The 13,479-nt window shown below is 42.1% G+C and overlaps 1 protein-coding gene across 7 annotated transcripts in view; it reads left to right on the top strand.

Annotated features, from left to right (window-relative positions):
• Positions 1–13,479, top strand: part of Ppp1r42 (protein phosphatase 1 regulatory subunit 42) — a 35,487-nt gene that overhangs the window by 20,131 nt on the left and 1,877 nt on the right. For 2 of the 7 annotated variants that reach the window (XM_013351819.1, XM_026786815.1), the window contains exons 6-8: positions 121–238; positions 2,990–3,121; positions 6,601–6,760. In XM_013351819.1, coding sequence (XP_013207273.1) covers positions 121–238; positions 2,990–3,121; positions 6,601–6,760 — 410 coding nt within the window. Of the gene's footprint in view, positions 1–120; positions 239–2,989; positions 3,122–6,600; positions 6,761–6,797; positions 6,935–13,479 lie in introns of all 7 variants that reach the window. The other 5 variants (XR_001229275.1, XM_013351820.2, XM_026786816.1 and 2 more) reach the window with 5 other exon arrangements.

Consider the following 13,479-nt stretch of genomic DNA (forward strand, 5'->3'; position numbering starts at 1 on the left):
AGCCTACCGGAGGAGCTAGATCTCCAGAAAAAACAGTTCCTGCCTTCAAAGAGCAGCTGGCCCGAGAAGAGCTGGTAACCAGGAGACCACATGCCTTCCTTTTTTCTTCCCTGGTTACAGGATTTGGAGCTTTTACTGAAAAAACTGATGAAGCTGTGGAAAATGGATCTAAATGGAAATCCTGTTTGTCTTAAACCAAAATACAGGGACAAACTGATACTGATGTCCAAGTCCCTGGGTGAGTAGTGTTTTACATTAATTTGACTTTCTTAGAGAAAAGCGCTTGTTTTACTTTTAAGTTAATTTATCATCAAGCCTTCAGAGATATAAATATAACATCTGGCTCTAGAAATTGGTCAACTTAAATGTATATGTTTGAATAATAGCAAAGGTAAAAATAGGAAGTAATGCTTTTTTTTTCGATTCATAAATAAACACCAGCACACTTTTAGGAGAAAATGTGGCCACTACCTACATAACTTGTTGGCCACAAATGAGCTAAGCTTTACTTGGAACAAATCTTTGACAGGCCCTTTGGCTCCTTAGCTCTCGGCTCTGCAGATAAACTAACTGATCAGATTGATTACTTGTCCCTTACGTGGGTGTCCTTTTCATTGGAAAGCGGGCTAGGGAGTTGCTTTAAAAAATCCTTATAAATAATAACGTTCCTAAGTTGACCCTCAATTGGGGAAAATGGGCCAGAACACTTGTTTGGTGGAGCCAAAGTTACATAGCATCAGAGCGACGGGCAGTGCTATGTCACGGAGGAGCCTTGTGAGAGTTTCCTGGAGCAGAACCCTGGGGATAAGAATTAATGAAAAACTAAAATATGACAAAATGACTTCAGAACTCATAGCTAGTTAATCATAATGATAGTTCAGTGGTTCTTTAGTGTGGGGAAAAGCAGGTCAAATAGTGAAAAACATTTTTTTTCAAAATATATATATACAGGAGCTATACACAGCCCACAAAGACAGGGAACAAATAATAAATACACAGAGGTGAATGGTGTTATGTCTTAAAAGTTCCACAGATGACTCTGCTCTGCAGATACCACACACAGCTGCACCGGTCTGCTTTACTCAGGGGAAAAGTGAATACAATTAATGTTTAATGAGTAAGAATATTCCAATATAAAGCTGGTGTGTTGGCGCACGCCTTTAATCCTCACACTTGGGAGGCAGAGGCTAGAGAATTGTGAGTTCAAAGACAGCTTAATCTACATACCAATTTCAGGACAGCACGCGCTATATCGTGAGACCCCCAACTCAAAAAATAAAAATTTCAATAGGGGCTGCAGTGTGATTCAGTGATAGAGTTACATGCCTAGCACTCACCAGGCCCTGGGTTTAGTCTTCAACTCTGTAAGACAGACAGACAGACAGGAAGGAAGGAGGGAGGAGAGATAAAGGAGGGAGAGAAGAAAAATAAAAAACAAAATCCCCCATTTTAAAACCATTTCTTGCCAGCAGTGGTGGCGCACACCCTTAATCCCAGCACTCCGGAGGCAGAGGGGGGTGGATCTCTGAGTTCAAGGCTAGCCTGATCTACAAAGAGAGTTCCAGGACAGCCAGGACTACACAGAGAAACTCTGTGTCTTGAAAAGCCAAAAAGGAAAACAAAAACAAAAACAAAAACGTTTCTCCATACACAAGGTTGTAAGAGGCATGGGGATAAGTCTATTGATTTCTAACAGCAAAAATAATTCAAAGTACTACTGAGTTTGTTTTGTGTTTGTAGCCCTGGGCATGGGGCCTATCCTGGAGGGCAGTTAATATACCCAGAGAGGTTCATTGAGAGGAAAACTGAGTTTTCATTTCCCAGCAGGTATTAGTTGCAGATAGCTTCTCGGTAGTGGGGCGAGCCCATGTCCACTTCCGCAATTCAGTGATAGGACCCCATTGGCCTTGGATCTGTGCCGGCCCTGTGAATGTTACCATGGCCTCTGTGCTCTCACGTGTGCACTGTTCTTGTGTCTGGAGCCTCTGTTTGTTTGGAGTCACTCAGCACCTCTGCCTCCTCTTCAGTGTTTACCTCTGAGCCCTCATGGGGAGACTTTACCTGGTGCATGGTCCAGCTGTGTGTCTTTTCTGTTAGTTCCATATACTGCAAGAAGCTTCCTGATGGTGGTTGAGCAAGGCACTGAGATAGCAGAATGCCATCAGGAGTCATCTTATGGCTGTGTCCTTAAGCTGAGCAATAGAATTTAGTTTTCCCCGGCCCATTGCCTGTCTGTTTGCAGGTCCTTGGCCATCAGAGAGTGGTTGGTCATTTCCACAACACTTGTGCCACTATTGCACCAGCGCACCTTGAGGACAGGTTGCCATTGGAGCATTTGTAGCTGGGATAGGATTATATTTCTCCTCTAGGCAGACCCCGGCTCACCTGCTCCATGTTTGGTGATGTACGTAAGTGTAGGTTGCAAGCGTCTTCGGCAGCAGAGCCCACCGTCTCTTCACGGAGAACAACCAGCAGCCTGTGACATTTGGGAGCTCCCATGGTGCCTCTCTGGCAACAAATCAAGATGTAACCCATTCCTGGCACTGCTATTTTTGTTGTTTGAGACAAGCTCTCCCTCTGTAGCCCAGGTTAGCCTAGAATTCATTATAGTAGCCAGGCTGTCCTCAAACCCATGGTAATCTTCCTGCCTCAACTTTTGGAATGATAAAATTATCTAGCTAGCTAGCATGTCTAAGGTATTTTTAAGAAGGACTTTATTTTAGCTTACAATGTAACATGTACTATAAGCCAGAAGTATATACTTTTATTTAAATATTTATACATACATACTGTATATCATTTATTTTTTTGTTTTTCAAGACAGGGTTTCTCTGTGTGGCCCAGGATATCTCAGAACTAGCTCTCGTAGACCAGGCTGACCTTGAACTCACAGAGATCTGCCTGTCTCAGCCTCCTCAGTGCTGGAACTAAAGGTGTGCGCCACTACCGTCTGACGGTACTGTATTTTTAACATTCATCTCTTCTCCAGAATTTCTTGATGGAAAAGAAATAAAAAATCTGGAAAGACAATTCCTAATGAATTGGAAAGCATCCAAAGATGCCAAGAAAGTCAGCAAGAAAAGGAGCAGTAAGAATGAGGATCGGAGCGACTCCTACATAAGTAGGTGCCCATCGCTCGCCCACCACCTCCAGCTGAGGGAGTGTCTAAAAATACAGGAGACAGGAGGGACGTGGAGCTCAGGGTTTTACAGTGGTGCTTTTAGACATTGGAAGTGTATTCATCTACCTAGTTGTCAACAGAGGTACATGGAGTTACTAGGAACTTGTGCCAGCAATGAAGATGGTAACCAGTAGGAACAAACCCTGCACTAGGTTCACATTGGCTGTGCCTGTGTCAGCCACATACATGGTCATATCATGAGTTCAGGGAGACCGACCTTCTGGTCCAGCAAAGTGTGTAATATCCGTTGCATGAGTGAGAAAACAGTAGAGGTATAAATTGTGAAACCAATGTCACTATATAGTTAACATTAGTGCAAATAATCAATTTTTGTCACTAGGATAAAAAAATTAAAATGCGTCACACGTAGTTGCTCACACCCATAATCCCAGCCTTCAGGAAGCTGAGACAGGAGGATCACAATAAGTTTAAGATTAGCCTGAGTTACACAGTGAATTCCAATACAGTCTAGGCAACAGAGTGAGACCCTCTCAAAAAAAATCAAAATGATAAACACATAAATATTAAAATTAAATATGTTAACTGTATTTGAACTACACTCTGTGGCTGGTCCTCTTAGCCCACATGCTAAAGCCTAAATGTTTGGATTATAATATGCTATGGCTGTGTTAGCAAGGACACACTAGCCTTTGCCTAACTCGTACAACTAGATATAGAGTAATGTAACAGTTGCCTTGCCAGCTTAGGACGCCCACTAGACTTGACCCCACAGAGTCTGCAGTGGAGCAAGCCTCTTCCGCACACAGCAGCATTTGCCCACAACTCACTCTTCTTGGCAGCTTGGATGAAAAGAACAGAAGCGTCCGGGAGGGTTGTTAGGCCCAGGGAGGGGACACCGGGCGCAGGCTGAGGTGAGGAGGGCGGGAGTGGAAAGACATGGAGGTGATCTTGCTGTATCCCGCCCCTGAATACGGGCTATGGAAAACCATGCAGGAGAACTGGGCCTTGGTTAGGGGCAGTATGTCAATGACGGACGCTGTGCTGGCCGTGCACACTTTTCACGGTCCGAGACTTGGGAGACACACAGGAGACACTTCTGCTGTTCTTCCCCCTGGCTGTATTGTAACCTTGTAGCCCTGCGTAGCACTGGTGAACACTCGTACTCCTAGATATCTAGAAGACTAGGGCAGGAAGGTTTCAATTTGAGACCGACCTGGGCAAATTATCCTGTCTCAAAATAAGGAAGGGCTGGGCATGCTAGCTCAGTGGTAGACACCGTGTGTGGAGCTCTGGCTTCAGTTTCTTGTCACACACACACGCACACACACTTCAGCATTTTATGGCTTTCAGTATTACCTTAAAGACCCTTATTAAGATTGAAGTACACACAGGATTAAACATCAGCCTTTACCCCAAAACTAGGCCTATGCTAAAAAATAATACTCATTTTGTCTTCATAGATTTCAAATATTTTTGTAATACACAGACAACTAAGTGAATTTTAACTTCTTCAATGAAATTTGGTGAAATAATAGACATTATAATGTGCTTTAAAGCCTACAACCTTTGAAATTAATCATTTAATTTTCTCAAATGAACCCTAATTAATCTCTTTATAATTAGTGTGTCTAAAACTAACAATGCACTCGTTAAAGTTATATGAAACACTCACAATAAAGTAACATAGAGGTTAGAAAACTGCCCCATTTACCAAAGTATCCAAAGAGTCAGGTACTCAGAGATAAACCCAGCTGGGAAGGTAAAAATACCTGTATTCTGAACATTGGAAAGCAATGATAAAAGAAACTAAACAGGACACAAATGAAAAGCCATTCCATGTTTGTGAAACAAACTTAAGACTTAAAAGTTATAATATCTGTCTGACCCAATGTGATCTAGAGATTTAATGCACTCCCTGTCAAGATCACAATGGCAGCTTTTACAAAAATAAGAAAAACATTCTAAGTTCATATAAAGCCACAAAGATCACAGATAACCAAATCAATCTTGAGGAAGAAGAAAGCTAGAGACAGCATAGCTTCTGACTTCAAATATACTACAAAATTTAGTAGTCAAAACAGTATGAAACCAAGAAAAGACAAACCTAGAGCAACAGGCAACACAGTTGCACAAATGAAGCCTCAAAAATACATGAGTTATTTTGACAAAGAAACTCCTACAAGGCAATAGCAAAGAAATATTAATAACCTGATTTCAAAATAAACTAAGGACCTGAGTGGACATTTCTGAAGAGACATTAAAAATGGCCAGCATAATAAAGTTAGTGGTCCATGAAGATACTGACTCAGTAGTCATGACGACGAGTCTTCACATCAGCCAGAACGGCTGTTATTTAAAGAAATGTATGTAAGTGTGTGTGGGGGGGGACAGGTAAAACACACACGCGCACACGCACACACATCCAGCATGGTAATCAAAGCACTTAGGAGAGAAGATAAGAGTATCAGGAGTTCAGGACCAGCCTCAGCCTCAGGTACACAAAACCTAGTCTCAAACAAAACAAAAGCAGCAGGTGTTAGCAATGACGAAGAACCATGTGAGTTACTTCCTTGGTTGTGTGTTTACGCAGAAAGGGGAGGATTTATTCAGCTCATGATGTCAGAGGGCTTTTTGCTCCCATGGCTCCCCAGCCGTGTGCACAGGCAAAGCACTGTGGCAGTAGAGTGGTCTTTGGACGTGGTTCTTCACTTCTAGACAGGAACAGAGCAAAGGAAACAAAGAAAGAAGTCAGGGCAAGTTAGAGTCACTAAGGACATGTCCCCACTTCAAGCCTTGCTTCCTACTTTTTAACCATCTCGCCAGAATGCTATCAGATCACAGATCCACCCCACATTAGGAGGCCTGAGAGTCTAATTGTGCCTGTAAGCACTGTCACAGATGTGTGCTTCTCTAGTCTTCTCGCCATTTCTTTTTCATGTTTGTGGGTGTGCACACACGTGTGTGCAGGTGCCCATGGAGGCCACAAGAGTGTAGGTTCCTGGGAGCGGGAGTTAGAGGCATTTGTGATCTGCCCAGTGTAGACCCTGGCAGTCGGAATTAGGGGTAAACAAGGCAGTCCCACTAGAAGGGACATCACACTGGAAACCGTATGTGATATGAAATGATAATTGTTCAAGTAAAAGTATAAGCATGTCCCAACAACGTGACCGATCTATGCCTAAAGGTTACTTTGAGAATAAATTTAAGTCAGTGGATGTTTATATTAATGCTAGAATGTCCATTTTCTTTATAAGATCTTTGAACTTTCCTGTATGGTTTTTCTATATAAAAGTCTGTATTTTATTTTGATTATTAAGTTGTTAATGATTCAGTGTGGGTTTATTTGTCTTTGTTTAACTTCATTCCATAAGATATAATTTAAGATACTAATATATGTCATTTGATGATCTAGTAATTAGTTTCAAAGCGGGATGCTTTTAATTCTTTGTATGCTACAGGTAACTTTGAAACAATACATCACATAGTTCCTGTTTATTACCCGCAGGTGGGTAAGCCAAAGGTAGTCTTTTTCTCTGATGCACAGAGATACTTAGCAAGTGCAAATCCATCTTCAGAATGTTCCCAAGAAGATAAAACTAAAATTACTGAAGACATGGGGTAGGTTCTTTCAAATGTTTGGTCTTTCTTTTTTCAGGGGAACGGGGTAGCCATGTAGAGGGGTCCTCCCAGCCCTCTGTTCTCAGGCACAACTTCAGTGTTGGTCGTCATCCAACTGCACAGGTGGGGGATGGTTCTGGAAAAGCTGGGAGTTGACTTGACACACGCAGCGAGGTAAAAAGGCAGGGGGAAAGGCTCTTCTCAGGGAAGGGGAGGCCCCAGGTGATGACGGCTCAGGTGGATGAGGTAGAGAGAGGAGCCCAGAGGAGTCGATAGAATGCTTTCCTCTGCTCTGAGCCACACGTTCTGAACCTGCTCTCTCTGAAGACACTAGAAGTTTCATTCACCCCTAAGGGGTTCATGAGAAAAAGTTTGAGTCTGAACTCCAAGCTTTGATTCTATACTCAGTTCAGTTCTGAATAAGTCTGTTATGAACCTCCTAGTGAGAAAACAGCTGTTTGGGTTTAAAAAAAAAAAGATGGCATTGTTTTTATACAAAGTTACCCCATTCTGGGAAATAACTTCATTTATTCTAAAATATATACTTCCCATACATCAAACAACACAACATGAACAGTTCAAACAAGAAGCAGGCTATGATAAGGCAGGACTACAGTCCCAGAACGCCAGAGGTTGAAACAGGATGATTAGGTGTTCCAGGTTGTCATCAGCTACACAAGTTCAAGACCAGCCTGAGCTAAAAAAAAGATCCCGTCTTTAAAAAATAAAATCAAATTAGACAATCCGAATCTCACGTATTTTGCAAACCAGGTGGGGAGCCAGGTCTGCCACAATTGTTGTGTATGTTGGCAGTGCTATGGGCATCGTTAGCCAAAGTAATACTAACACAATCTATATTTTGATATTTTTTTGTTATTTTGTCTTTTTTTAATCCCCGCTCCAGAGCTGAGTATCCAACCCAGGGCCTTGTGATTGCTAGGCAAACGCTTTACCACCGAGCTAAATCCCAAACTTCCTGTATATACATTCTATTTCAACATTTTTTCCCATTTATTTTCAGTTTTCCGCTTATTGGTTCAGTCTCCCTCCCCTCTTGGAATGAACCAAGGGCCTCAGTCACAGAAGACAAGTGTCTACCATTGGAGCACAGCCCCTCCTTTGCTCTTATAGCCAACCCCGTGTTTGTTTTGCTGCTCCCCCAATCATATGGGAGTCCCTTCTAGACTTGACAATCTCTAGCCAAGCTCACCAATGAAGCCCTGTGAGAAGTACTGGGGCCCTCCCTGTCCTACGCCTCCCCCCACAGAGCAGCTCAGGACTCCTGCAGTGCAGACTTAGGTGCAGAGCCTCCATAAGTACTGTTGGTTGTAACGCGTCTTTTTCTGTCCTGCCTACCAGCTCCCAAATAATGACATGGAGACTTGTTAGTAATTATGAAAGCTCAGTTAGCTTAGGTTTGTACCTAACTAGTTCTTGTAACTTAAATTAACTCACATTTTTAATCTGTGATCAGTTTGGGGGCTCAACAACTCATCTCTCTGTACCTCCATACTGACCATCCTGCCTTCTCTGCCCTGACTGGTGATTCCTATGCGCCTAGATTCATCTCCTCTTCCTGTGTCTCTGCCCGGAAGTCCCACCTATACCTCCTGCCTAGCCATTGGCTGTTCAGCTCTTTATTAACCAATCACAGCAATACATCTTCACACAGTGTACAAACATCCACAACAGGCGCCATGCCACAAGATGGATAAAACAACAAACAGGGATAATATACACAGCCTCAAGAAATAATGTTGGTGCATTTTATACATTACCACGGAGGAACTGGATCTGTAGTGAGCTGTGGCACACCACACACGTTCTTTATCCACGTGCAAAGTCCACGTCATTGGGAGTGACGGCCTCCTCTCACTCTCCTAACCAAGACCCCAGGGCTAAAGGCGTTCCTTCATCTGACAGGTCCTTCTCCGCTGCAAAGATAAACTGTCCTAAACCCAGAGCAAGGGCCCTGTGGAAGCTCCAGCCACCTTGTGAAACTGATCATGTCCAATTGAATTTTCAGTTTTATCCGGTGGGGAAAAATGTTATGTCAATGTTCCCTTTTAGACTCTTCTTATTTCCTCAGGTAGCACTTTCTCTGAAAACATGCCACGTATTGCTCTCAGTGGCTCCAAAGATATAAGTCTGATTGGATGGTAATATTAGTTACGTCTCTCTATAATAAAAGGTGACCAACTGTATCATGAAATGTCCTCAAAGTGCATCATAAAAGGGTTTGTTTTTTTTTTTTTTTTTTTTTTAGGTATGCCTGTTGCTTGAATTTTAGTAATTTGGGGAGGGGACCTTTTTATTTGCTTCATGACCTAGTTTCCATTTTTGTTTCCATATCATGATTCATATACGTAATTTTCATTTTAATTGAGCTATACCACACACACAAGGCAGAAGGTGAACGCTTGGCCCAGCACTTTCATCTATGAGTGCAGCCCTGCAACCTTTAGTAAGTTAATGTCAAAAGCACACACACACAAAAATAACAACAACAACAAAAAACCCTAAAGGACAGTGAGGTTAAAGTTGGAAGACTGGTAAAATACTAAAAACAAAGTGTTAATCATTTGGCTGGGGGCTGGAGAGATGGCTCAAGGACTAAGAGCATTGTCTCCTTCCAAAGGACCCAGGTTCAATTCCCAGCATCCACATGGCAGCTCACAACTGTCTGTGACTCCAGTTCCAGGGGATCTGACACCCTTGTAAGACATATGTGTAGGCAAAACATTAATTCACATATAATAAAAATAAATAAATCATTAAAAAGAAAAGAAATAATGCAAAAAAAATTCTAAAAACATCTTCCCTGGAAAATAATAATTAGGCCGGGAGTGTGGGCTCAATGGTAGAACATGTTTGCCTAGCATGATGTGTTTACCTAGCGTGAGCACACACACACACACACAGACAGAGAGAGAGAGAGAGAGTAAACAAATCCATCTGAACAAAAACACAAAGATCAGAAACAAATCCATCTGAACAAAAACACAAAGATCAGATTTTCAGTTTCTAAGAAAACCTATCCAAGCAACCCTTTCCTTTAACTATTTTAAAGGTGAGAATGAGCCGGTGTCCCTAACATATTTTTACAAGCTATATTTAATGTTCAAGGTAAGGCGCCTGCAGAGAGGTAGGGAACAGTACAGGTTCCAAAAGCAACAATCTGTGCCCACTCCTCGAGGGCTCTGCACCCTGGGAGTTGTTCCTGTATGCAAAGCGGAGCACGGCGAAGCAACATGTGTCCGAAGACGGGAATGTTTTCCCTGTCTCTTATAAATGCATGCCGTCTATGTGTGTATATTTACACAAGCCTGCTTTCCCTGCAGGGAGAGAGAAGGCAGACGTATTGACGTTGTTGTGACCCTCAAACTAAACTTGATGCTATCAAAGTGCACTTTAATTAAAGATTAGGTCTACACTATTCTTTATTTAAAGGCCGATTCCGAACAAATGCCTTTACTGTTCAATTAAAAATAACGTATGGTATTAAATAAACGGGAGCGGTACACATTATTGCTTTCCTCCGTATTTGTCACGGTAAGCACTTCTGACAGATGTTTCCTCCCTTTTCAAACATGCGAGGGGGAGCTTGAACCCTGGTGATTTAAAAATAGACATTAAATCCATGTATGCTGCTCTAAGCTCTGCCGAGAACTCTGTGCACCACTGTACCATGAAAAAGGCGAACGGGTACTATGCCGATAACCGTAGACACATGAGTGCATTTTATTAATGTAAAAATACCTTTTCAGGTGGGTTAGGCTATGCTAGGTTTCAGACATCTTTAAGCAACACACATCCCAGGGACTTGTAATTCACAGAAATATGCCCCCTGTGTTTTGGCTAACTATTTATGAAATACCTGCTTAAGGTATTTAAGAGTCTTTGAATTAAAAGTAGATTCTAATAGTTTAACTATCTGGCTTTCAGGGCTGGGAAGGGTATTTTTGAGCAGTTGTAACAACAGATTTATGCACTTCAGAGTTTTCAGAACTGCAGGACTACTCTTAGTCCTAAAACTCTAGGATGCGTTCACCTAAACACGTTCACAAAGTCCAAATGCCTTTAGTTTTGTTCATCTTTCCTTCAGTGTATTTAATTTTATGTGCAAACAAACATTGTGTGTCCAGTAGTGGAGACAGAGTGTTAACATTTGATTTGCAGTTCTCAAAGAATTCTCTAGAGAGCAGGATGCACCCCCAGGAGGCAGCAACAAAAGATTTTCTGTTCTAACAGACAAAGCTAGCATTCGGAAATTCTGGCTTCAGCACTGCCAATAGTTTACTCTATAAACCAAGTTATAGAAACCTAATTTAAGCTGGGTGGTGGTGGTGCACACCTTTAATCCCAGCACTCGGAAGGCAGAGGCAGGTGGATCTCTGTGAGTTTGAGGCCAGCCTGGTCTACAGAGCTAGTTCCAGGACAGGCTACAGAGAAACCCCATCTCAAAAAAATCAAAAACGAAAAAAGAAAGAAACCTAATTTAACATAACTCTTCCTTGCCATTTTAAAAGGCTTCTATTTTGAAATCTAAATCTTCATTGCTCAAACAATTTTTAAATACTAGAATTCTTAATAAAAGAATACTCTGACTCAAATAGCCAAGCTCTCAAGGACTCTGTTGATAGTCCCGGGTCTAGGAAGGAACAGGAAGGCAGACAGGTGAGGCGGTGACTCAGAGGAATGGACAAGCGCCTCCCTGCCCAGTTAAAGGCACCTGCAGTCACTCAGGGCAAGAGCAATTGGGGCAGGGATGCATGGACTTGTGAAATGAGAATGTCTGGCAAGCAAGAGCTCTAGGTTGTAAAATCATTTGATTTAAGTAAATATTGGCTCAGTCTTTGTATTTGCAATAACACATTAGAGCGAGTGGAGAGACGGGACGGCTCAGTCAGCAAAGTGCGTACCTACCGTACCAGCAGGGCCCGAGTGCGGATTTCCAGCACCCACAGAAGTCCAGCTAGAGCAGCACAGGCCTGCTCCCCAGCACTGCACCGCTAGGGGGCGCGAGGAGTGGAGCCTGCCAACCTAGCCCAATTGATGAGGCCAAGGCTCAGTCAGAAATCTTATCTGAGACACCAAACATCAACACACACCCTGCCTCACACACACAAAGAAAAATAACATATCAGAATGGATAAGAAATTAAAACAAGCCCGGTGCTGGCGCACGCCTTTAATCCCAGCATTTGGGAGGCAGAGGCAGGTGGATCTCTGTGAGTTCGAGGCCAGCCTGGTCTACAAAGTTCCAGAACACCTGAGACTGTTACAGAGAAACAGTCTTGAAAAATGAACAAATAAATAAAAAGAAATAAAAATAGTCTCTAAATACCGATTAGATATGGAACTGCTAGAACTCATACATTAAAAATTGAAATGCAAAATCAGGAGGCCCTTAGCACAATCATTTGCAGCATTGTAAAGTTAAATTTTCCTAGTGAAATGAAAATCTATACTCAAGAGAAACTGTACCTGGGTGTTTAGAATGGTCTATTTGTAATCATTAAATATTTAAGACAAATGTACCTATGTATATGTATATATGTATGTACACACACACACACACACACACACACACACACACACACCCCTACTAAGAATTCTACTCAGCAATGAGAGAGAGTGAACCACTCAACATGAATGGGTTTCAAATATGTTGGTGAGAGTAGCTAGACTTTAGAAAAGACCTACTATGTGCTTCTATTTGTGTGATATTCTGGCAGAAGGGGATCCATGATGACAGAAAATGGATCAGGGCTTGCCAGGAACTAACGGGAGAGAGTGTCGACTAAGAAAAGGTAATTGCTGCAGATATTGGGGCGTCCTGTGTCCTACTCTGATGGCAGTTATAGTACTGTATACATCTCCCACGCTTGCTGAACGATAACTCAAAGGATAAAGATCCCTCTGTAAAGCTCTGGCTGACCTGGAACTTGAAATGTAGATCAGGCTGGTCTCAAACTCACAGATCTGCCTGCCTGTCTGCCTGCCTGCCTCCTGGGATTAAACCACCAGACGAGCTGAAAGTTATTCCTTAAACAATGAGAGAAATAGTTGGAATTAACTTATTTAATAGATACAAAATACATGTATAGTATAAAATGTTTAAACATTTTATTCTCTACTATGTGATATGTACTTTTTAGCTTTTATTATATATATATTGAGCTCTACGTTTTTCTCTGCTCCCCTCCCTGCCTCTTCCCTCCCCCTTCAGCCTCCCCCAAGGTCCCCATGCTCCCAATTTACTCAGGAGATCTGTCTTTTTCTACTTTCTACTTCCCATATCGATTAGATCTATGTGAGTCTCTCTTAGTGTCCTCATTGTTGTCTAGGTTCTCTGGGATTGTGGTTTGTAGGCTGGTTTTGTTTGCTTTATGTTTAAAAACCACCTATGAGTGAGTACATGTAATAATTGTCTTTCTGTGTCTGGGTTACCTCACTCAAAATGTTTTTTAGCTCCATCCATTTTCCTGCAAAATTCAAGATTTTTTTTCCTGCTGTGTAGTACTCTATTGTGTAAATGTACCACATTTTTCTTATCCATTCTTTGGTGGAGGGCCATTTAGGTTGTTTCCAAGTTCTGGCTATGACAAACAAAGCTACTATGAACATAGTTGAACACATACCCTTGTGGCACGATTGAGTATCCTCTGGATATATACCCAAAAGTGGTATTACTGGGTCTTGAGGAAGGTTGTTTCC

Source organism: Microtus ochrogaster, linkage group LG5 (genome assembly GCF_000317375.1).
Source record: "Microtus ochrogaster isolate Prairie Vole_2 linkage group LG5, MicOch1.0, whole genome shotgun sequence".
NCBI lineage: Eukaryota > Metazoa > Chordata > Mammalia > Rodentia > Cricetidae > Microtus > Microtus ochrogaster.